Raw genomic sequence first — 25857 nt, forward strand, 5'->3', positions numbered from 1 at the left:
CAGGTTGCTCCAAGCCCTGCCCAGCCTGGCCTTGAGCACTTCCAGGGATGAAGCAGCCACAGCTTCTCTGGGCAACCTGTGCCAGTGCCTCAGCACCCTCACAGGGAAGATTTTTTTCTAATGCTTCATCTCTGTATCCCCTCTGTCAATGTAAAGCCATTCCCTCTTGTCCTGTCGCTACATGCCCTTGTAAGAAGTTTCTCTCCTTTAGCTACTGGGAGCTGTGCTAAGGTCTCCCTAAAACCTTTTCTTCTTCAGGCTGAACAATCCCAGATCTCTCATCCTGTCTTCACAGGAGAGGTGCTCCAGCCCTCAGAGCATCTTTGTGCCCTCCTCTGGACAATCTTGAGCAGGTTCTCTATTTAATCCTGACCCATACGCTCTCAGTCAGCTCCTCATCCATCCCCAGGCAGAGCTCTGCACGCTCCAGCTGGTCACTGACATAGAGGTGACACCCCAGCCTGTCCTTAATGAAGAGCCTATCTTCAGGAAGTAGACTATCAAAAAGCTTAATATCGAGACCAGCTAACATGTCTAGTGACAAGATTATTTCTTCCTTCACTCTTCCTTAACTAGACAAATTAACTAAAAAAGAGTCCCAATAGAGCAAACTTCATATTTATCTGCATGTGAATAATTCGTTTTGACAGCTGCTTCTAGAGTAACAAATGTGAATCAAAATAATGAGATACACTGTGAGGAAAATAATTGCAGATCATTTTCTATTGTTAGTTGGAAGTTTATAGCTTCTTTGTGTTACATCTGAATACTTCAGAGTGCTTTCTATTTGTACTGGTTGCTTTTTATGCAAGCCAAGCCATACGTGTCTGCGATTTTTCTGTACATGTATAGCTCATGCAGAGCCTTTTCGAAGGCAGCCTTAATGACAAACAGTTTTTTTTTCAGCTGTGCCTTTTGTCCTCTTCTGTTTTTCACTGGTTGTTATTTGAGTATTAGCAGGTTTCCTGAAAGTTTTGGTGCTTACTTCCCATGGAGTAGCAAAGGGTGACAGAGATGAGCATCAGGAGTTCATTTAGAAAGAGAAGAAAGCACCCACCTGAAACCCAGACGTAGGAACACCTATTCCTGTTTGGAAAAGAGGTGTAAAGTTGCAAGGCTGGGTGATTCTTAAGAAAGTGCTGTTTCCAGTCATGGGGCTAGATGCAGCCATTGCATCTGTAAAATTGTATAAGAAGTGAAACATCAACTGTGCCCCATTCTCACTTGAATAGGGACTTTACATGCATTCAGTATTCTCTCCTGAAGAGCCCTTAGCCTTTGCATCTGGGTCAGGGCAATCCCAGGCACAGCTGGGATTGCCCAACACAGGTTGGCTGTGGGGGTGTTGGTTGATGAGAAACTGAACATGAGTGTGCGCTTGAGCCCAGAAACTAGCCATGTGCTGGGCTGCATCAAAAGCAGCATGAGTAGCAGGTTGAGGAAGGTGATCCTGCCCTTCTCCTCTGCTCTCCTGAGACCCCACTTGCAGCACTGTGCGCATTTCTGGTGTCCTCAACATAAGGACACGGAGCTGTTGGAGCAAGTCCAGAGGAGGCCATGAGGATGCTCAGGGACTGGAGCACCACCCATATGGAGACAGACTGAGAACATTGGGGCTGTTCAGCCTGGAGAAGAGAAGCTTCCAGTATCTGAAGGGGGCTACAGGGTTGCTGGAGACGGACTGTAGTGATAGAACAGTAAAGAACGTCTTCCTCCTATCTAACCTGAGCTTCCTTTGTTTCAGTTTGAACCCATCATCCCTTATCCTGTCACTGCAGTCCCTGATGATTGTGGTTTCCTGCCCCACTTAGTTCCTTGTTGCCCTGACAGATTGGTAGATAGAACTCTACAACCAAGTGCCCAACCATCTTGATAAAGATGTCCTACAGTCAGCTCTTTTAGGGGAGCCTCGCCTGCCTTGGCTATGTATTATAGGGAAGAACTTTGGGAGCAGCTTTGTCAGCAACTAAGAGTCAGGAGAGTTTTTGGCAGGGGGAGAGCAAGCTGGGATCTGTAACTTTTGCTACTTGCAAGGGGCATGTCTGTCTGGACTGTTGCTCTTACACTACACAGGGGAACAGTTCATTATTTTTATGGAACACAGTATACAGAACAAAACTACAATGTTTAGCCAAACAAACAGCTGTTTGCAGTAGAAATGTTGATAAATCACTTCTGCAGAATCAACTCCAGAAAAGATATTTTTATTTTCATTAATCTTTTAATATTTACTGCAGGAATAGACACAGAATAGCATAGAGACATTTGTATTCACAAGGCATGAATCTTTTTCTACATTAAGAATCATTCTAAAGCCAGAGGCCAAAAGATTATGCAAATCTTGGTTCTCATCCAAGACATCCAAACATGTGTTTCACTGTAGCTTCTAAAAGCCACTACTGTGTCAGTAGGAATTAGGATGGTGGAGCAGCCCAGTGGTCAGTGTAGTCCATTGTCCTGTCTTTTCTGTAGTGCCCTGGAGCAGATAGAACTGTTCTACTATGCCTTAGAATAAGTTAGAGAATTTCTTATAATTCCTGCCCATGGCTTGGGTACTGAAAAACCATCAAAAATGTTAAAATGCATTCATGTCTCCTGCTGAGCAGTGTTTCTATTCATGGTTTTATTTGTGACTCCTTGAACAGCAAACAGTTGTGTGGAAAAAACCTCATAAGCTAATTAAAAGCTGTGTAAAATGCATGTAATTTTATGGCAGGTTTTCTAATCGCATTTTCTGATAATTATATCCACATTAGAAAGAGACACAAATAAAATAGTTATATCCCAAGCAGATCCATGTCATCCTTTCAAAATATATTCTGAAACCGTTAAGTCACAGATTACTCACTGATTTACATTTCAGATATTTGTAGGTTCTACTTATTGATACTTACACTTGTTAATCTTCCCATTCAAGAAGCAGACCAGGAGAGATATAGATGAGCTGCATGAATGCATGTCAGATCCTGAATGGTGAGTTTTCAGTAGTACTGTTCCTTGGAGGAGCAGATAGCTGATGTACAGCTGTCTCAGCTGTTTAAAAAACCCTCATCCTTGAAACCAGTAGTTCTTAAATTCTGCTGAGATAGCTTTTAAGCAGATATTGGATTATATTATAATTCAATAGCCTTGGGAAAGGCTAGTGAATGATTCTGCATTTGGCTTCCTTAGCCTGCCTTTGATTCTAGTCTCAAAATGACTTGTTATCCCACCTGCTATTTCTAAGCACATGTGTGGCCTACATTTCTAGTTTTACTTTGGGTTTGGAAACTAGCAGTTTTACAGAGTAAGGTTTTGATTGTTTCCCAGAGCTGTCATATAAAAGGTAGGAAAATCAGTGTACTGATAAAACGTGAATGAATTTATCTGGTGCAAAACTCATCTCCCTTCACCCTTTGTCCCTTCATGATCTTTCCGGTTTCTGACGCTCTACTGCAGAAGACCTCAGCCTATGGAGTAAGCCTACTAGTTGTAACCCAGCTTCCCTTATTCAGTTCTCAGAAAGGTTGAGGACAATTGTCATGCTGAGAGATTTTCATTATGTTTTTACTTGCTGTTCCTCATTTCTTTCCTTGAGAGGCAGCTTATTAGCATAGATGAGGGGATGCACACTTAGCAGAGGTTATTTCTTATTCCTTCTGTTTCTGGACTAGTGCAGAAGGTGCCTTAATGCCATCTCAGTGCATGTGAGATGGCCTCTACTATACCTGTGTCGTGTTTTTGCTCTGAAGCTGTGGAGGGACTGGAAGAGAGATTGTAAGGGTGTGCGGCACAGCCTGGGACAGTATGAACTTGCTATTTGAGGCAGACCAGGTAATCCATAAACAAGTTCACTCTCTTTGGTGTCAGAGGTAGGTGAATTAAAGAAGTCCTGGGCTCTGGGATGGTCCCGTCTGAGGATGGGTTTTGATGAAGCTGGGGTAGCAGTCTCTGAATGTGGCCAGGGCTAGATGCCCAAGCCAAAGATGGTAGAAGAAGCAGTAAGGAGGACGTCAAAGGAATGAGTTGCACAGCTTGGTTATTCCCTGGAAAAGGGCAATGATGCAGTATGTTGGATGCAGTGGATTTGCTCCTTAATACTGTTTTGTGGCTGGAGGGAAGACAGATGTCTATGGAGAAGCAATTGCTTCCCCCTGCTGGCTTTCATACCACAACTACAGCTAAATTTGTCTGACCAAAAAGACTCTTGTTTACCCTTGTTTACAGAGGGATAACTTTTATGTGTTATTGTTTGAGATTTATCTGTTTGGGTTATAAAAAAATCCTTAAAACTGAACGAATGGGAGAATGGGAGGCGTTTTCTTTCTTCAGAACTCTGCTTCTAAAGTGGCTGGTTATGCTGTAGAGAAGTATGGGGACAGAACTGTGGGAAGAAACTCAAGGAAGAGTTATCTCAGGGTAGTCTGTCCTAATGGCAACAAGTTAAGCACTAGTTACATCTGTCCTAATTACAACTTCAGGTTTTTAACCCAGTGGAGTTGAACACCCCACTTTGAGCCATTATTTTTCATTCCCCTTCATCTTTTCTACTGCTGTTGGTTGACAGGGAATTGAAATCCCATCTAGTTTTGCAAGATTTTCAGTGTAATTGTCCTTTCTGGGAGATGCCAGCTGGTGGTTTGCCTTTATGGGTGGTTTGCCCTGTGCCATTGAATCCTGTGCTTGGTGAAACCCATATTCTGCTGGCAGGTGTGTATGACGGTACAGAATTAAATCTGAATTCAGTCAGAATCTGGCTCACAGATTGCCTGCTGTGGGAAATGCTGTAACAGCTTATTCTTGTATTTGACAACACATTGTAGACGTGTGTGCATGTATGGTGTGTGTTTCATCAAACCTTGAAAAACCTTATTTCAGTAACCATTCTGCCTCTGTAGTGAGTCATTTATCCTTTTGGATTTTTCTAAGTATTTTAGCTCTGAGGGGAAGAGTTGGTGGTGTGGCCACTGACAGCTAACAAATAGTAAAGAGAAATAAAAAGAATGTATCACTGAAATAAAAAGAATGTATCACTATCTACAACATAATTAATTAACAGAATGAATGTATCACTATCTGCAATATAATTAAGCCATGGAAAGACGAGGAAGTGATTGTAAAGCAGAGGACATGCAGAAAAACAGAGTTGTGTCTTGACTGCTTGTCCATTTGCCAAGTCACTGACTGTAGGCAATGTGTGATGTACAAGGTCATCTTGACCTGATGAGGAGTTAAATAAAATTGAGTTGTTTGGTGTGCCGTAGGTAGGCAGTGGAGAGTTTCGTAGTCTGAATCTGTGTCTTTTGAAGATGATAGAAGGCTTATGTTGATTTTGGGGGTTATTTAGAATTTGTATAAAAGCACACCCATAACGACAGACTGAGGAGTATTGCAACTAGTTGAGCCCATGCAGTGAAACATGGTAGATCTCAGTAGCAGGGCTTTTTGCTGCTAGTGGTTCGTGTTATGTTATTGTTCATATACTTACACACTGCATGCTACTAGGTTATGTGTTGTGCTAGCTTATGTGCTACAACACTGTGCAACAGGGAATGATTTTATCACTTAGTGGCTTCCTCTAATAAGGAAATAAGTGCCTGATTATTCAGGTTACATGGAGGTTTAGTCATGAATGTGATTAATAAATGGTGGAATCCTTAAGTTATGAATACATCTGTGTGACCCAAGAGAGACCAAGGGAGTGAAGGGAGAGGCATGTTCCATCAACTGCTTTCTAGCTATAAAAGCAAACCAAAACATGCTAAAAGCTTTGTTTTGAATTTCAATTCTGAGTTTTTTACTTGGCTAGGCACGCACAGTGTGTTACCTACAGCCTTTAAAATCCTGAGAAAAGCTTGAGTAAAAAGAAGCTGAAAATACCATGAAGGTTCCTCACTGTCTGTTATCTAAGTAAAGACAGGAACTAGCGGAACTGGGGCCAACACCTACGTGGAGGTGCACCTTATGCTTTGAAATTTGCCAGAACAGCCTATTTCTGGAATCTAGATAAGCTTTTCTGTGTGTTTTTCTGTATAGTAAGTATAACTTCGAGGGTAGGAAGATGAGTGAATACTCCTTCTCTTCTGGAGTTATTGATGCATAAATTGAACTTCTGACTTTCTGTATGGAAAGATGTATCTAAATGTAAAGTAAATATTTTTATTTACTATTAGTATAGTAATAGCTGTCTTACTCTAGAAACCTCTCATGGAAGGAAGGGGTACTGCCCCCTCTAGATGTCTCTCTTTCTCTACATAGAGCTTGGGTGACTGTCACACTGGAGCTTAATTCTGAGACAGCTAAATTTAAGTGAAAAAAATTCTATTGCTAAGGTTCATAGGGGAGCACATTTTGACACTTTTTAACGCATAGTTACTGAACAAATGAAGCTACAAAAGATACAAACTAAATTCTCATAAAGCAAAATCATTGCAGCTCAGGCTTCTGTTCAAACTCTGATACAGGAATAAATTGAGTTCATTTTTCAGTATTGAAATAACAGTATCACTTGTGAGGAACTTAATTCTGCAGGTTTATAGAGAAATTCAAGCCCCATCTTCTCTGAAGTCCATTGAATGTTTTCTCTAACCTTAAGGCAGTTACCAAGAGCATAAAAGACCAACAGCCCTTCTCTGGCAGTACTGAGTTGGAAAAGGTAGTAGTGAGTCTGTATGAAGAGTTGGACATTAACCTGGCCATACTGGCAGTGTTTGCAGCCAAACCATAAGGCAGTGATCCTTTCTTATCCTGTTGCTCCTAAAGTTTTACACAGTATGGACATAACAAATGAGAAAAAAAGGTAGGAACATAGATTGACATCAGTGGTGGCAAGGAAGGTACTGGATTGACTGCTCTGCTTTCTTTGTTACAGAATTCCAGCAGCGCTTCGAAGAGCTCCTCTTTCAGTTGTGACAAAGGATCACGGCAAGTATTTCTTTCCTATTTTGTGTAGTACCGTCACATAGTGCTGTGGTGGGTTTAGGTTTTGTTACCTGTGGTTATAATTTCTGCGAGTTCAGTCTTCTGCAAGACATGTCCTGCTCTGCACAGACCATTTTTACAATCCCTCTCTGAGAAAACAACTGGGCCTATTTGCTGAGCTTACTTTTAACTTAATGACTGTAATCCTCTGATTATTAAGAAGAACAAGGTAAGGTGCCTGCTTATGCCCTCAGCCTGTAAAGGAAGTTCAGCAGTATCTGTAGACTAACCTGTAGAGAATAACTGCATTACACTGGTGTCTGTTGCATTTTGGAGACTGGTTTTGGATTCACTTTGGTGTTACTCAGAGCAGATTTCAAGATGGTATCTTCAGTGTTTTACAGGTCACTGGTGAAACTACCTATTTTTAAGCATTTGTACAGACATTAGGTACCTGTATGTTTTCTGTGTAACTTCTGAATCTGTTGCACTAGTGTTAGTCAAAGTTGCTTATATTCATTGTACTCCTTTCTTACATTATTGATTGCAGAGATTTGTTCATTGTAGTTTTGATGCAAAGAACTCTGATGTTTGGCTAACTCTTCTTGTGTACTGAACCCAGTAATTTGAGCTCTGTAGCATTTAGTAAGTTGCAATTGTAATGAAAATGTTGGAAACATCACATCAGATGCTTGACTGTATGAGTCCAAGTGGGAGTGCCTTCCATTAATAAGCTATGTTTGTTCTTGGCTGCTTTGCTGTAAACTGACACATCCAATTTCTTCACAGAAGTGCAGACTTTGATCACATTATGGAGGAGGGCTATGAACTTGACCTCACTTACATCACAGAACGGATCATCTCTGTCTCCTTCCCTGCTAGCTGTTCTGAGGAAACTTACCTCCACAATCTGCAAGATGTAACCCGGATGCTCAAATCCAAACATGGTGATAATTACTTGGTATGTGTAGGATCAGTCATTTGCGACACATCTTATGTCTTGCAGGAAGACCACTTGTAGGTCGACGTGTATCATTATAAACTAGAAGTCAGTAATCTAAAACCTCTTTGGTCCACCTTTTTTTATAGCTGTGCAAGCAAGAGTAAGATTTTCAGTAGGGTATTAAGATGTTAGGCAAGGACAGATCGAAGGAGGTGATCCTGCCCCTCTGCTCTGCTCTTGTGAGACCCCACTTGCAGCACTGTGTGCAGCTCTGGTGTCCTCAACATAAGAAGGACATGGAGCTGCTGGAGCAAGTCCAGAGGAGGCCACGAGGATGAGCAGGAGCTGGAGCACCTCCCGTATGAAGACAGGCTGGGAATATTGGGGCTGTTCAGCCTGGAGAAGAGAAGCTGTGTGGAGACCTCAGAACAGCTTCCAGTGTCTGAGTGGGGCTACAGGGATGTTGGAGAGGGACTCTTCCTTAGGGACTGTAACGACAGGACAAGGGTGATGGGTTCAAACTGAAACAGGGGAAGTTCAGGTTAGATATGAGGCAGAAGTTCTTCCCTGTGAGGGTGCTGAGGCGCTGGCACAGAGTGCCCAGAGAAGCTGTGGCTGCCCCATCCCTGGCAGTGTTCAAAGCCAGGCTGGACAGAACCATGGGTGACATATCTAGTGTGAGATATCCCTGTCCATGGCAGGGTTTTGGAACTGGATGATCTTAAGGTCCTTTCCAACCTTAACTGTTCTCGATTCTATGATTAAAAGCACTTTTCTGCTGGTGGCACTGCAGTCTCTGTTGTGGAAGCACATAGTCAAATGCCGTAGAATAATTGCACTGACCGTTTTCATTGTTCAAAGCATGCTTTTAAAAGAACAAACCCTGAAACGTGGAGCAGCCAGCTACATACGGGTCCTCAGCTTTGTATCTGACAGTCTCTCACCATCATATCTTGGCTGTCTCTACCATATATAGTGAAACAACATATAAAAGCAGGGATGCTGTTTGCGTGTTCTGTCCAGGTCTTTCTCATTAACTTGATTTAGATGCATTTTTCCCCTCTCCTTGGTTTTCTGTAGGAAGTTGTAAGCAAATCTATAATGAGCTCCATATGCAGAGTATCTTGGATTTTAAATGACCCAAACTGTTCATCTTCTGTCCTGTTTCTCACTAGTGGATCTAAACCCTATGGCATGTATTGTCTCAGCTTGTGCTATGAAGGTGAATTTAAAACAGGACCAGTATTTTTTTTCTTCTGCTGGCTTAGAGTGAACTAAGAAATGTTTCAACTGTGAAAACAGAATAAAGCATGTGTAAGCTGTTACAGTCAAATCCATGCTTCAGGAGCATAAACTTGACTCACAGTGGAAATTAGTTTCTGGAGAGATGCCACCTAATGGTTTAAACACATTATCTTTTGCTCACAAAGTGAGGTGTCATAGGTGCATTATGAACCAGCTCTTGTCCTGAAGATGCACTTGTAGTGTGGTCTGGTGGCCTCAGCATGCCACCTTCTTGCCGTTGCCTTCCTGTCCATCAGGCACTGGTAGCTTGTAAGGTACAAGATAGTAAGTTTGAAGACTTTCTGGATGTAAGCCTTTTACTGGTTGAAACTCAGCTCTACTAAGTGGCCTTCTCTGTGCAACAGCAGTGTTTTTGTATCTGTGAAATAAGTTTGTAGTCTCAGTTCAGTTAAATCTTACTAAATAGCTGTTTGTATTACAAAAATCTGATCTATTGTAAGTCTTGTTTAGGGTGTCCTCTGTCTAAGCAGGATTGCAGTCTGATTCTCTTGCAGAGTTTGGATGTGTTGGTTTTGGGTTTATTTTAGTTTAGTTCTGTTTATTTACTTGTATTCTAATGAGCACTTCGGAAATTGGCTGGCTTGGTCAAAAGGAAGTTTGATGCTGTCTGCTGCAAGTATGTTTCTACAACTTTGCAAGATAACCTTTGCAAACCACAGCGACGTTGTAGATCCAGAGAGCTCATTTTAAACTCTTTTGAGTTTCATGTTTCAAAGATGCCTTCAGTCTGCTCCAGATGCACATGTATAACAGCAAAAAGCCCAAACCAAACCCTAATACCCAGTCTAAACCTCCCTTGGTGCCACTTCAGGCTGTTCCCTCTCATAGAATCATATCATAGAATGGTTTGTTAGTGATTGCTGTTTTAAAGCTCTTCTTAATGAGTCAAATATACTTGTATACTTCTTCCTTTTTGTTAATTTAGCAGTCTCTCTTTTTAACTGTTCCTTATTAAGCACTAGGTGTATGTTAACTTCCTGCCTAATGGCTTAACAGCAGAGTTGGAAGATCTCACAGGCTGAGCTATAGTTAAATAGCTATGCCATATCTTCCCTGTGAAGTTCTGACAGACCAATATCTTCTTGCCAGGCACTTCAATTCAGACATTTAAGACTGTACCACCCTCCCCCACCATTCTTTGTTGATTCTTTTGCCATGCAGTTATTTCGCAGGGTGCCCAGGTCTCTCATAGCTCTGACTCAATTAAAGCCATGTGAAATAAATAAAATATAGCAAAAGGCTTATTATCCTTTTTCAACATGTGCATCTAGTTTCATCTTGTAATAACTGAACACCTAAAATACATTTTCTAGCGCTGCTTAACTTCAAATGTTAATTCAGTTTAGTAAAACAGTGGCAAACCTGAAGTCTTATGAGCTTACTTTCTTGTAACCATGATGTGTTTCAAATACAGCTGTTTACTACAGTAGTTCTGAAGTCTTGATGGCTGATGCTTTTTTTTCTTTCTTTCTAAACAGGTGTTAAACCTCTCTGAAAAGAGATATGACCTTGCCAAGCTTAACCCAAAGGTATTGCTTGTCTTCTATAACGTCTCTTTCTAGTGTTAAATACAGCTGAAATAGCCTCATAAGCCCTGAAGCTGTGCAAGCATTGGTACACAGATTGAGAGAACAACTTTTGGAAGATGATAAAAACACACCCACTTGCATCTCTTTTTATTTTCTCCCAAGTTCTTGTTTTGTGTCTGTTAGGCCTGTGCGTTATAATACTGTTCCTGTTGTTCCCTTAGGCTTTGCACACAGGACCTGAAGCCTGTTATGGCTACTGAAAAATTTCTATTGAGTGATACAAATTTTACTCCAAGTATACTTTTTGTATACTCCAAGTTTTACTCTTTGTGCAGTTACAGGATACTAGGGTTTATATACTGTAATGTACAGTCTGATAGCTGAAGCTAGTGAGCTCAGTTCAAATATAGACTTCCCTTTTATATCATCACTTCATAGTTGCTTCTCTGCACCATAGAGACATAAGGAATGTCAGAATTACGTCTGCCTTTTGTTCTTCCTTATCAATTATTGTATTTGTTGTAAAAAGTGATATGCAGTTACTCTTCAGCAGCTATCATAAGGCCAGAGTAGCACAGATGTCGTTTATAGCAGTAGATTTCCAGGGATATGAAATACCTGAGGAAAATATTAAAAGAACTCTCAATTTTGACCTTTTGAATGCTTTGTTGATCATGAAGAATTTAAGTTGTTCATGGTTACAGCCTTTGTTTGGGTTAAATATGTATATAATAACAACAGGTTGAGTAAACAGTATTATATAGTGACTAAGGTTGAATGTTAAATATGAACAGAACTTTAAGATGTCAAATCTATTGCACTCGAAGGGAATACATCTCAAATTAAAAACAATCCCAAAACACTGGACCAGGCCAGTTAACATTCTTTTGTTCTAATTTTGACTTTCTGAGTATTCTACTGTTATAAAATACTTGAATTTCTAAATGAAAATTCATCTAAGAAATCAAGATCTTCAGGAATGTCACTTGTGAGTGGTTGGTGGGTTTAGGGAGGAGTTGCTTGTTTATTTTTACAGAAGTACTGGTATCTTAAATCACCTTCCTCCCCTGAAGAGACCTGGAAGCATGTTCATTTACATTGTGGCATTTGAATGAGGTTCAGATAAATGTGGAGTCTCTTGACCATCATAATTATTTGAAGCCAGATCTTAATATGTAGTATTAGGATCAAGTGTCTCTTGTGACTGTTACTTGTTTAATTGCAGATTATGGATGTGGGATGGCCTGATCTCCATGCTCCACCTCTCGACAAGGTGTGCACCATCTGCAAGGCCATGGAGTCATGGCTGAACAATGATCCTCAGCATGTGGTCGTGATCCATTGCAGAGTAAGTGAGCTTTGTGTGTGCACATCACATATCGGTTTGGATTCGTTTTCAAAAACCTTGTCCTTAATTCTTACTTATTTAAAAAAAAAAAACAAACAAAAAGTTTGATCTGTTTTCAGTGTTGGGAACACAGAATCAATCTTTATTTGATTCAAAGGGGCTTTAATCCACTGACCTTGCATGTTATGATAACTGAGGTTCTAGCACTGCCTCTTCTGTGAGTGTATGTAGAAGCTTGAAGTTATTTTGAGCTCAGCAGCAACCTCTTCAGAAGCTCTTCATGTTCTGTGACATTCATGGATTTTGCTGTGGGATAAGGATAGGCAACAGATCATCTCTTTAGACTGTTGTGTGGTTATAGGAAGTGGGGGCATCAAGTACCTCCTGGATACTTCTGACAGGTTTTAACTGTCAGCATCATTGCAGTGCCTTATAGCAAAGCTGCCACTGTGTGCTGTTACTTCTTCTCCTTACTTGCTCACAATGAAGAGAAATAAAGAAAGCCTTAATTAAGTACAGAAAAGTAAATTCAGAACTGAGTTGGTAGATATGCTGGTGACGAAAATCTGTCTCTGTATGATTGGCAGATGTCACTCTAAACAGAATGAAGGTGATAATGAGGTCTAAACCTCCCTTCAGGTCAGGTTGTTTAGTCCCCAGTCCTGAATTGCAGACAGAATGCCATGATTGTATTAAACTGTTGAATTCTTTCCAGTTGCAGGACTGCAGCCAGGAGAATGGCCCATACATGGGGCAAAAGGGGGCAAAGTATTCCTGGGTATTCTGTATACAGATTGGTAGTGCATATTGTTGATTAATGCTTTTTGGTAATGACTATCAAGTTTCTGACCATGAAGATAGATACAGCTACTTATATGGGCTGAGAGACTGGAACTGTTTTCAAATCTGTGGGAATTACTGCTTGGTAAATTCTACTGAATTTATGTCATGTACTTTATTTAACAAGATTTGTAATGTTTTTTAAATTATCCATAGAAAAATAGTTGTGTTAAATCTCAGGTGCAGGGAAGGTAAAAATGCCCAAACCTGTTGGAAACTCATATGCTTTCCAAAACAGGTACTTTACAGCATTTTATGCCAGAAATTGCAACGTTGTCTAGACTTGCTGTGAATGATCTCTGGGAAAAAAGTAATATAAAATTAGAAGAGTTGAACTAATGTTTCTACTACTGGTCAAGTTTATTTTTCTTGTATAACTGATTTCCTCTCAGTCAATAACACTTGACAGGTACACACATAGAAATCCTACTTAGTGGTTTCTATGTCACTTGGCAGCAAGCTTGCATAGAAAAACAAGCTGCTGCCCATCACTGCCACCTTTCTGATTACACAGGAGATGCATGAGCAAAAGGGTTCTCTGAATATTCTCTCTTGAAGTTTGGTTAGTATGGGTCTTAAATGAAATAAAGCCCGTTAATGTAAGAAGTTAATTAAGCTATCATTCCCTTCTTCTTCCTACAGGGAGGGAAAGGAAGGATAGGCGTAGTCATATCGTCATATATGCACTTCACCAATGTTTCTGCAAGGTAAGTTGTGAATAATGCATATTGTGTATTTTATACAATTAAGGAAATGCCAGAAAAAGATGGCTCTTAACTTTAGCGCTGGTTTTGTGCTTACCGGTTGTCAGTTGAGGGTTGTCAGGTTTTCTTCTTAGAGTCCTGGAGCATGTATTAAAAGAGGCCATTTTTAAGACAGAGCTTTCTTGTGGTCCTGCTTTCAGCAGCAGATTGGACTAGGTAATACCCTAAGGTCTCTTCTAATCTGTGATATTTAGTGATTCTGCAGGAAAATTCTCTAAATGATGAATGAAGAAATGTGCAAGAAACCATTTTTATATAATGGTGTCATGGTTTACCCAGCTGGTAATTCAGTACCGCGTGGCTGTTTGCTCTCCCCCCTGCTCTGCTTCCTCCCCCCACTCCCAGAGGGATGGGGAGGAGAATTGAAAGAATGTAACTCCCAGGGGTTGAGATAAGAACAGTCCAGTTACTAAGGTATAACACAAACCACTGCTGCTACCACCAATAATAATAACGATAAGGGAAATAACAAGGGAAGAGAATACAACTGCTCACCACCTGCCAACTGATACCCAGTCCGACCGAGCAGTGATCTAACCCTTCCAGGTAACTGCCCCCAGTTTATATACTGGGCATGACGTGCTGTGGTATGGAATACCCCTTTGGTCAGTTTGGGTCAGGTGTCCTGTCTCTGCTTCCTCCCGGCCTTCCCTACTCCCTGGCAGAGCATGAGACTCAGAAAGTCCTTGGTCAGACTAAACATTACTGAGCAGCAACTAAAAACACTGGTGTTATCACCACTGTTCCCAGGCTGACAGTCAAAACCACAGCACTGCACCAGCTACTAAGAAGGAGAAAAGTGACTGCTGCTGCTTAACCCAGGACAAATGGTATTCAGCAGTCATTCTATTGAGCCCACCTATTAGCCACATCCATGAAGTTGCCTCTTTTGAATCAGTGAGAAGCTATTCCTAAAGTACTTAAGGAAAACTGAAGTTACTAGCATATGGAATCAGTATTTGAGTAGAGAATTCCTAGACATCTATCAAAGTGCAAAATGCAGTTTAAGAAGTAATCTAGCTTTTATCTTGCAGTCAGTTTAAACAATAGGTGTCTGGTTACTTGGTTTTAATTGTTTCTTTTACAGTGCTCAACTTATGAAATGACAGTTGGCAATTTATGTCAACAAAGATTAAATTTGTTAAATGGTCTTAAAAGGATAAAATGTTTTTTGTTTGGGGGGTTTATTTGGTTTTTAATAAAACTGTTTTCCTTTGGACTCTTTTATACGTCCATCTATAAATATATTAAAAATGCACTCTAGAGGCCATGGTTAAATCACATTTGCTTCTGTGTTCACACTCCAGCCTGTCAGTAATATATTTGATCCGATACTGTAGTCAGTGAAGTCCTGAATCACTGCAGGCTGATGGCAAATTACTCCTGGATTTTAGTAAAACCAGCATCTCAGGAAATAACCTGGGTTCACTCTGGTAACCTGATCCAAAGGTAATTGTAGACTCAGAAATTCAGTGTTTTATACACACCAATATGTGCTGAAAAAATAACACATACATCTTCAAGTAGTAGTTGGGACTGTGGTTGCCACACATTTATAATATTAGGTTGAGAAGTATTGGGAATAACAAAATCTGTCAAGTGTGGATAATACAGTACTCTATTGGTATCTCAGTTTTGCAATATTTTATGAGCCTTAATAGTGATACCTGGCTATAAATACTTCTTATATAGAGCAACACCTGGATGTGATTGTAAAGCCCAGCATTGAAATGTGTTGGTTTTTACCCCAAACAAATGCAGGATTCCTGCAGTGAGGTTGCAGGGGAGTTTGGAAGCCCTCCTTTAAATTTCAGGGTATTTGTCAACTCCTTTCCAAACCCTAACTTTTCTAGTAGGAATGGAGCTGGGAATGTTCCCAGCTAGGATTTGTGTATCCCTAGCATTATCCAAATGGGACACAGCACCCTCAGAGAAGCAGAAATTACTGCAGTTTGAGGGTGCCAGCTACTGTGTCAGAAACAGTACTCAGAAGACTTTGAGAATATTCACACCAAATAAAGTCCCTAGTTATCTGCATGACTGTGCCAAAAAGTCTGGGCTTAGGGAAAAAGCCTTATGATGCAACCCCCTTTTGGTTAGATGTTATAAATACCTGATTTTCTCATTTAGTAAGGAATAATGTGCTGTCAAATTTAAGGAGGGCAAGCAGAGAGCTCTTTGTGTAATAGCTGGTAAACTGCTTTAACAAGTAAATCACTTGCAGTCTTTGATCAGTTACAAGTGGGTTGCCAAGATTCTGGGTGGTAGTGTAGGTGAAGGTGTATGATGGATTGGGTGAAGAAGAGAGTTTTTGGGTCAAGGGTATTCTCAAGCACGCACTATGTAATCTTTATCACCCATGAAAAAAAGGTGTGACTTTACAGCCTGATCCACCACCCTGTCAAGACAATCTGTAACTTTGGATTAAGTTTTGGAAAAGGTATCAATTCCATTTTTAGCCTGATAAACAAATGTACAATTTGTGCAGTTCTTTTCCTCTGAACTCATTGAGGTTGAATTAGGTATGGAATTTAACATTCCGGATTTCAGAGCCTAATCATTTTGAAACTTGTGCTGCTTTTTAATGTCCTCACGTTAATTAATTAACACTGTCACCTGCGTATGTTAGGAAACACATTGGTTTTTATCTGGTGTAGATACAGCACGATCAGCATAGCATGTTTCTTGGCGTATGTGGTTAAGAGCATCCTTTCTGAGTTTTGGCACTTTTGATTCTTTTTCCATACTCTCTTGCTGCCTTCCACACAGATGCAGAAGCCCCTCATGAGAGCCATTCCGAACAGAGAATGGAAGAAAATGTAGTTTTCTGAATATCTTGCTCCTTAATTGTGCGTTTGAAGAGTTTGTGGGTGTCTGATGCAAAAGATGGATATTTTGATTTAAATATTCTCTGCCTTCGTGGCTTACGGTACACAAAACAAAGACTGAATGAATTATTTGACTGCTTAAATGATCCTCTAGCCTGGCATCCTTTGCACCTCATGTACTACAGTCAGAGCTAGGCAGTAGTTTCCATCCCTATAAAATTGCTGCTTCTTTTTCACAAAGAGAACAGATCTCTTTCACAGAGAGAACTTCCCCAGTGCACTCACAGGCAAGTATCCTTCTTTTGCAGCTTGAGCTGCTTGGCTTTGCTGAAGTTTATTGCATTATGACTTTAACATATTCACATTGTAAATACGCAATCCAGTTAATAGAATAAGGGAGTAGGTGCTTTGTCTCAGGAAGGAAACTGCCTTAAGGTGTGGAATAAGAGGTGTCAGTGGAAAAATCATTCTTGTCTGACCTGTGCCAGAGTGGTCACTTAGGTGCTTCTTTCTTTTCTTTTTCCTTACTTTTCTTCCCAAATATTTTGGCATATTTCAAGTTGTAACCTACTGAATTTCTCCAAACTGGAATAACACGGCATTTGTGTCTCTGTTTTGACAGTGCTGATCAGGCTCTAGACAGATTTGCTATGAAGAAGTTCTTTGATGATAAAGTTTCAGCTTTAATGCAGCCATCCCAAAGAAGGTATTTAAATGCTTTCTGTTTTATACTAATAAGAAATGTAATCCCCACATTTTGCCCCTCTCTCCCTTACTCTCTTCCCTTCTGTTTGAAGGCTATTTCCACAAGATCCTCCAGTGATTCCTGAACTCCCATCACTTTGTCTTGTATTAATATTTCTTCCTAGATTGATAACTCCTTCAGTTCCCACACTTAACCCAAGATAGATGTCTTTTTATACCACGCTATTATCTACATGTGTTCTTACTGCATTGTCTGCTAACAAAAAGAGATGTCGCAGTATATTTCTTGATTGCTCCAGGACTCATTTTTCTGTGGCACAAATGATGTGTATGGATTCGGTACTGATTTGTGTGCAGTGAAGATTTTATTACCATGTGTTTGGATGACCTGCAGATTATACATCTGCCCCATGTCCATGCTAGTGAATGTTTGTCAAAGCATGTATTATTCATTCTGTCTATCTGGATGTCTTACCTTTTCAGTCTGTCTGCATGAATAAGGTTAAATTAGGTCTCAAAGTGAGCAGATTGGGAAGTGAATAGTTCTGGCATTCACAACTTACCTCATTTTGGCAAGAGACTGTTGGAGACTGTTTTCTTTTGGTTATTTAAGGAGATAGGAGGAATTTGTTTCACACACACTGCAGTGATGTTCACTTCCATTTACTTAGTCATGAGCTTATGACCAAACCAAGCATTAAATAGCAGAAATACAATGGTTTTCATGTTGCTGTGGTAGTTTTCATGTGCTTGGTGCTTCTCATTATGAAGATGTTATTTACCTACCTTGGCCTTAATACTAAGAATTCTGACCAGGGCACTTCTTCCTCCTGTTTTACTGAAGTGCAATTCACAGTTAAATGGAGTGATGCTCTCATGTGACAGCTGTGAAAGCCAGCGGAGACCTTCGTTTGCAACTAGAACAGTATACTAAAATGATTGATTTTCCTGTCTCTGCTGGTTCCTTTCTTATTAAAATAAAGATGCCAAGAATAGCAATGTAACAGCCATGGATGTAATAAAGCGGTAAACTGTCTTTTTATGGTATTTCGTGAAGTTATATGTAATGCCATAATGGTGCTCACCACTCATGGCCCAGAAATACTAATGTGTAAAGAATGCATTATGTGGTTGCATTACTGTTTTTATTTAATTCAGATTGATTTTATATTTTTAGATATGTGCAATTCTTAAGCGGCCTTCTGTCTGGATCTGTGAAAATGAATGCAACTCCTCTTTTCCTGCACTATGTTATCCTTCATGGCATCCCAAGCTTCGATGCTGGGGGAGGTACATTATCTAACTTTTCTTTACTAAGTGTCGGCAAAAAGTCTTGTTTCATTTTGGAGCTTTCTAGAAAGCCTGTATAAATCTCCAGGTAAGTTAATGCTCCTTGATACCAGCCCAGATATTCCCACTAAAAGAACTAGGAAAAGAGAAAGATCCTAAGAGTAAGACTTACAAGAGGTGTGCTTCTAAAATGGCCGTCTATAAGTGGCTTTAAAATGAAAATCCTAAACAAAGACGTTGTGCTAGAGCATAATAAACAAGTAGAACACTGTATTTTATCATCCAAGACTTAAATAGTACCTGTCTTTTGAAATATCATCAGCATGAATTTGCAATGCTCTGTTGTCACTGTTGTGTAATCTGTTAGTCTGCTTCTGTTTCTCAGGTAACTATTTCAATAAATACAGGTTATTGTTTGTTGAAGTAACAAATCTAAGGGACTTAGTATAAACAAAACTGTAGATAAAATACTTTGTTTTAGTGTTGAAAATGCTTCCTGTTTTGTTTTGGAGTTTGTTTTTGTTTCGTTTTTGCCATTCTTTCTTCCCTTCATTTTGTTTTCCTACAGAAGAAGTGGGAAGGTAGGCAGACAGACCTTTAATAAGGAACAGATTGTTCCCTCTTTCTTTCCTTACCAAAATCCTTTAAAATCCACTCCTCCTCAATTCAGAACTAAACTGAAGATCAGGAAAAAGTGACAAAAAGAAAATGAATCTGTCAAAGCCAATTTTGACAGTCAAAATTGTGCCACTTCTGTGCCACGTTGCTCTATCTGGATGTACATAAAGCTTCCTAGTTGTCATATAGGAAATATTATAACTCTGAAAACAATATTATTCCAACTATAGGAAAAATAGGTAAACAATATTACAACAAAAGAAAAAGTAGGTAAAGGAAAATAGTTACAGACCAGTCTTTTCTGTTGACTTCTTTGCAGCTTGCCGGCCTTTTCTGAAGTTATACCAGGCTATGCAACCAGTTTATACATCTGGAATCTAGTAAGTTGTAAGCATTTTCCTTTGAATCCAGTTTTAATTCTCAAAATTGCACAATTACATGGTCTTTTTTTCTTCTTTTTCTCTTCTTTTTGTTTCTTTTAAATCATATATTTTGTCTTTTCTCTCCTGTTAAGTAGTGTAGGGCCAGAGAATCAAAGCCGAATCTGCATTGCTGTAGACCCTGCCCAGCTTTTAAAGGGAGATATTATGGTAAGTTAATTATATGGAAAGAACATCTTGTCCTGTGCCATTTAGTTTACAGTCTCTGACCTGTTTTGCATTCTTGCAAAAGAAAATAAATAGAGAAAATGGTTGCAGATGCACTACAATATAGGTTACTAAGTTAATTCAGTCATCATCCGTGAGTTTTATAGGTGTCAAAATTCCTATCAGACTCAAACTAGAAGGTTTTTAGGAACCGAAACAACTGCTCTCAGCCTTTCCATTTCACAGCATCACAGTAAAACCTGTAACCCTAATTGCTTTGGGGAGTATTTGTAACTCGGCATTAAAAGCACCCTTGTCCTGTAACTTGGCAGGCAACATGCACAATTGTAATACTATATGCTGTAAAGAAAACACCTAATTCTAAATAGCTTTCTGTTTCTGTGAGCACATGCAGTATTTAGAAAGACATGTATGCGCTGTAATACAGTGTGTGTAATTGCCAGTGTGCAAAGCATAACTATGGTTGAATGGCAGCACTATCATTTTAAATCTCTCTGCTTTCTTCTCTTGCTTGTCATATACAGTTACGCACAGAGGAAGTAAAGATGGTTAGTTGCCGTGCCTTTCAGTTTGTTAAACTAAGAAGGCAGAAGAGTATGTGTAATGAACGATGGGGGGAAGTATTGTCTGGATTCCTGGTCTGCAGCTAATAGGCTTATTTTTTACGTTTATGTACTACTTTGAGACATGTTGGACCTCAGTGTAAGGGGTCCTTGGTAACAGTCTTCTTTTTTTCTTCTTTTCTCTTGAAATAACATTTTTTATTATCCTTCCTCCTCTTCCCTTTCCTACTTCACCTCCCTATTCAGTTGAGTACTTTGTCCTTCCTTTCTTTCCCTGAAAAGTAGAGAAAGAAGTTTTAAACATACTCTTGTAAAGTGGCATAACCTGGAGGTGTGGGACACCTTCAAATACAAGAATATTTATTATTCATTGGAGGGCTGTCAGTGCCTAAGGAAATGGAATAGATTACAAAAGAAATCAGTGCGAGACGAATTCACTGAGTCTCCAATGTATGTGTGTTTAAAATGAAAACTGAGCACACAGCTTTTCAGTACTGCTTGCATCCTTTTCAGAGAGGTCAGCTTCATTCATCCCATGCTCTTATTGAAGGTAATTCTGAGCAAGCCATTATTCAGCATAATGGTATTTCCTAAACAAAGACTTCATTTTGAATATTGTTTTTACTATGTCTAAGTGAAACCATCAGTGGTTTCGGGAAAAAGAATAACCTATAGGATGCTCTGCTTCTAGCTCCAAAAGGTTTAACCACCTGAAGTGTGTGGTTTAAAAAAAACCCTAAATCTGAGTGGCTTTGTTTTCCAGTTGACTCAGAGAATTAGTAGGTAAAATATCCATAAGTCTAGCCTAAGGGAAGGTGATGTTAGAAAGTAGGTGTATTGTGCTCACCTTTGGCTGCTGAAATTCATACTAGATGTTATTTGTACAGGGTTCTGTGGTGTTCTAGCCAAGCTGTCAAAACTACTACCAGCTTCCCACAGGAATGTAAAACAAGGTCCCATCATCACTAGAGTAGGTTTTTAAGAGTCCTGCAGTATATGTAATCAGGCTTAATTTTAAACCCTGCGTATTCCTCAGTTAATTTTAAATGGGTATGCTATCATTCAGTTTTACATTAATTTGGTGCTGTGAAGAAGCAGGGGTACAAGTCAGCATTCCAAGGTTCTACTGACAACTATTGTGATTCTGAATCATTATCTGACTGGTGACTGATAGTGATGAAAATAGTCATTACTAGTTTTACACATCCAGAACTATGTTGCCTTGGGCCTGTCTAATTTTAAAGGATTGAATAACACACACCCTGCTTGTTACAACATCAGAGATGTCTGCAGTAAATTGCGCTGTGGCTGCTTTACTTAGCAACTGATGCATACACACATTTGTTCAGATTTGTAAGAAATTGCTTCCTGACGTGTTCCTCTCTCTTTCCAGCTGAAGTGTTATCACAAAAAATACCGGTCAGCTACTCGTGATGTGGTATTTCGCCTTCAGTTTCACACTGGAGCTATTCAAGGACATGCGCTGGTGTTTGGCAAAGAGGATCTGGACAATGCCAACAAAGGTATTTGCTGTCCGTGGTTGGCTGGATGAATAGGTGTGTGGGGGTGCATGTGTGTGCCTGTGCATGTAATGATCATCTTTAGGACCTGTTTTCAAAAGGATTCTTGTTTTTTTTTCTCATCCTTATTTTTAGGGAAAGGGAGACTGCTTTGTGTTAGTTAACTCATAGCATGTAACACAGGTAAACCCCGAACGAGGAGAAAAGCTCTTCAAGTGAGTTAACTTGTCAGAATAATTCAGATACTCCTGCATAGAATCATGGAATAGTTAGGGTTTGAAAGGAGCTTAAGATCATCAAGTTCCAACCCCCCTGCCATGGGTAGGGACACCTCACACTAAACCATATCACACAAGGCTACGTCCAACCTGGTCTTGAACACTGCCAGGGATGGAGCATTCACAACCTCCCTGGGCAACCCATTCCAGTGCCTCACCACCCTAACAGGAAAGAATTTCCTCCTTATATCCAATCTAAACTTCCCCTGTTTAAGTTTGAACCCGTTACCCCTTGTCCTGTCACTACAGTCCCTAATGAAGAGTCCCTCCCCAGCATCCCTCTAGGCCCCCTTCAGATACTGGAAGGCTGCTGTGAAATCTCCACGCAGCCTTCTCTTCTCCAGGTTGAACAGCCCCAACTTTCTCACCCTATCTTCATACATAGTCCTTATCACCTCCTCTCACATTTGTAAAAACAACAGATACTTGTTTGAAGTGGTGACTCTGTTAGTCACGACAGGAAATAAGATGAGCTAAGCCAATCCCTTTTTTGGCTGATGAAAACAATCACGAAGTCTGATACTGTGTTTGTGACCTTGTTTGCTTTGAGTATAGAGATCTTTTCATGTGCTTCAGACTGTCCAGAAATGGAGGCAAAGCTTTCAGATGCATTGGAAAATGTTTTGGTTTAGCCTTTATATTTCCCAAATTATTGCTTTACTCTTACGTTTATCTGCAGGTTTGTAACTCCCTCACCCTGCATTACCAGTAAACGAAAATCAAACATATTTTCCTGCAGCATATGGCTACACAAAATTTGTGGTCAACTATTGCAGTTTAGCCAATATAGAGAACAATTTTAGTTTGTTCCTGGCTGTGTTTTCCTTAAAAACCAAAGCCAGCCGTGTCTGTCGAGAGAGGGGTTTGGGAACTGAATATCTCTTCCGCTTTTGACTGCGCTTGGGTGCAAATAAAGCTCCAACTGATGCTCAGGTTGTGTTTTCTGGAGAATGTGGGGGGCAAAGAATGTGGCTCTTCTGGAAGCAAGTCCCTGAACTTCAAGTGACAAGGGAATTGTGACAAGGGTAGGTGTGTAAATAGCTACAGAGAATCCTGGTTTCTGATTGCCTTGGAACTGCTCTGCTGGGAGATAGCTTGCTGAAATTCTGTCCTTTGTTTTCAGATGACCGTTTCCCTGATTATGGCAAAGTGGAATTAGTGTTTTCAGGAACTCCAGAGAAACTTCAAGGTGAGGTTACAGAAGAAAAAATGCATTTACTTTGAAAATAAACCATGTTGACATGTGTATTAAAAAAATAATAATCCTTTTTCATGCTTTTATTCCACTTCTCTTGCAGAAAATCTGAAATTCCACTTTACTCTTAAAATATGTGATAATTGCTGGTTTAAATTTGAAAACTTTAATGAAGACTCTGCATTTACATTGGTATAGGAATGATCAGGTTTTCTTTTAAAGCTATACCAGAACAGTTGCTGACAACTAAGAGAAACAGCGACTGTAGTGATAGGACAAGGGGTGATGGGTTCAAACTGAAACAGGGGAAGTTCAAGTTAGATGTAAGGAAGAAGTTCTTTACTGTGAGGGTGCTGAGGCACTGGCACAGGGTGCCCAGAGAAGTGGTAAATGCGCCATCCCTGGCAGTGTTCAAAGCCAGGTTAAACAGAGCCTTGGGTGATGTGGTCTAGTGGAAGGTGTCCCTGCCCATGGCAGGGGGTTGGAAGTGGATGACCTTTAGGTGCTTTCATCCCAAACCATTCTATGATCTGTGTAAAACATGCACAGTATAGGTAGTTCAGCCTGGCATAAGTGGCAAAAGTGACAGCAGTGGCCTATCCCGTAACCTTTTTTGGATGTTGTCATGACTGATTATGTTTGCTGTGGTGAAACTTGGGCTGTCTTCAGTTTAGCATAAAGTGATATAGCTCTAGTTTTGGTGGAAATGCTTCTGCTCTGAAGTTGGCATGTAGGGTGTATCCTGTATGCCTCCAGAAATCTATTGTAGTATGTCTAAGATAATTACAATCTGCAATAAGAATTAAGATCATGCTTTAGATTGCAATCTAATTCTGTTAATGGATGTGTTCTTACTCATTTTATGATGTCGTGAAAAGTATGGATTCTGCCTGAGACTGAATGAAAACCAGGTATTCTTAACTGTCTGTCTCATACATTTTTCCCCTGTCCTGTGAAGTGCATGTTTTCCTCTTCTTCCCCACCTGCCACCAGTTCGGTCACTTAGAAACTTGTAGTAGCAGCCGGTAAGAAGTTGGATTCTGTCCAGCTGAATGTGAAGACCTCAGTCTGTTAGAAAGCCACATAAGAAAAACAGTTTTATGAGTAAATTTGTCCAGCTTGCTGTAAACATGTGTGGGTTGTAAATGCTTGAAGAGAGGGCAGCTGACATGTCTGAAAAAGGTCTCCCTTCCTTGGATAGCAAGTCAGAGGTGTGGGGTTTTAGCAGGCTCCTAGTTACTGGAAAGCAGGCTCATCTGTGAGACTGGACCAGGTTGCCTAGGGCTTTGTCCAGTCAAATCCTGAAAACCTTCAAGGATGGGGACTTCCCAGCCTTAGTGGGCACTGTTCTGATGTCTGACTGTCCTCACAGTGGATTTATTTTTCCCTTATATTCACTCTAAGCTTCTGTAGATTCAATTTATGCCTGTTCCTTGTTCTTCTACCTAGCTCCCAACTGGTTCTGTCTCCTCCATGCCTTTGTGAGGTTGCTGTCAGGTCCCTCCCAAAGACCATCTAATCTTCAGACTGAAGAAAACCTGGTCCCTCAGCCTTTCTTCAGTCCTGACCTTTCCAAGTCTTTCAGTCCTAGCCATCCTGGTTGTCCTCCCCTGAGCTTGCTTCCCTTTAGTCATGTCTTTCTTGTATTACATAACTTGAAACTGGACGCAGTGTTCTAGAAAAAAATGACTGTGATACGGTTTTTAAGAAAGAATGCATATGCCAACAAGATAAGACACCTAAATATTTAGATAACAAACTTCATAAATCTGCCTTGTAGATACGTGACAAATGTAATCAGAGAAACTCTCTAGAGAGGGCTTTTTTCTGCCTGCATATGAAAGTATAGAACCATAGCATTCTTGTCCTTCTAATTTTAATTATCCTTGTTTTGAAAATCACAGCATGTGCATAACACTCTGCTGCTTCAGAACAACTTACAATAGGACTTGCTTCTCCAGACACAGCCTGAAGGTTGATAACTGAGGATTTCTTTGTCCTCTAATCTAGATAGAGGAGCAAAGGCAGAAAGCAATTTGATTTCTATCAGTGTCAAAGCCAAGTCCAAAGTCATGAGTGCTTCATGCCTGTGCTTTGCTTTTGAATTACTGGACCACACCTAAATTCCTCATGGCATCCTTTCAAAAGCTGAATATTATCTTATGCCTTGTTAAGGGCACAAAAATGTGGGTTACTGCTGCGGATTCCAGGTATGCTTGGCAGAGTCTATTTCAGCCAGCCAAACACATGGAAAGCAAACTACCTGATCTCAGGTTCTGCCAAGAGGCTGGAGAATGGGTGAAACAGCATAGTTGGCACCTTGGGGAAACTGGGAGGGACAGAATGGTGTTTTTCAGCTCTCCATCTGTAGTGATAAGTTGCTCTGGTATCAGAATGATGATCTGTATGTAACAGTGTTATTTTATCATTCCTTTAGTACCGTTTCTTTATGGATACTTGTGGTTTCCTTCTGGAAAGCTATTTGTTTTGTCGTGCCTGCCTGATAGGTCTGGTGGATCATCTGTGTTGTCTTAGGGTCTGATTCAAGCTATCATAAGCTACATCATAATCAAGAAGCTCAAGATAATATTGTCTGCTTGTACCTTCTGTAATAAAACATAAA

General features: G+C 40.2%; 1 protein-coding gene across 3 annotated transcripts in view; it reads left to right on the top strand.

Annotated features, from left to right (window-relative positions):
* Window positions 1-25857, top strand: part of TNS3 (tensin 3) — a 197496-nt gene that overhangs the window by 100234 nt on the left and 71405 nt on the right. For 2 of the 3 annotated variants that reach the window (XM_061464584.1, XM_061464586.1), the window contains exons 7-17: window positions 6851-6903; window positions 7690-7861; window positions 10627-10677; window positions 11903-12025; window positions 13508-13572; window positions 17080-17163; window positions 18340-18452; window positions 19390-19450; window positions 19585-19660; window positions 21635-21764; window positions 23163-23228. In XM_061464584.1, the coding sequence (XP_061320568.1) occupies window positions 6851-6903; window positions 7690-7861; window positions 10627-10677; window positions 11903-12025; window positions 13508-13572; window positions 17080-17163; window positions 18340-18452; window positions 19390-19450; window positions 19585-19660; window positions 21635-21764; window positions 23163-23228 (994 nt within the window). The remainder of the gene's footprint in view (window positions 1-6850; window positions 6904-7689; window positions 7862-10626; window positions 10678-11902; window positions 12026-13507; window positions 13573-17079; window positions 17164-18339; window positions 18453-19389; window positions 19451-19584; window positions 19661-21634; window positions 21765-23162; window positions 23229-25857) is intronic. The other variant, XM_061464585.1, reaches the window with a different exon arrangement.

The sequence above is a fragment of the Pezoporus flaviventris genome, unplaced genomic scaffold (assembly GCF_033815535.1).
Source record: "Pezoporus flaviventris isolate CSIRO_AGI_PZ_B2104156 unplaced genomic scaffold, CSIRO_AGI_Pfla_v1 ptg000037l, whole genome shotgun sequence".
NCBI lineage: Eukaryota > Metazoa > Chordata > Aves > Psittaciformes > Psittacidae > Pezoporus > Pezoporus flaviventris.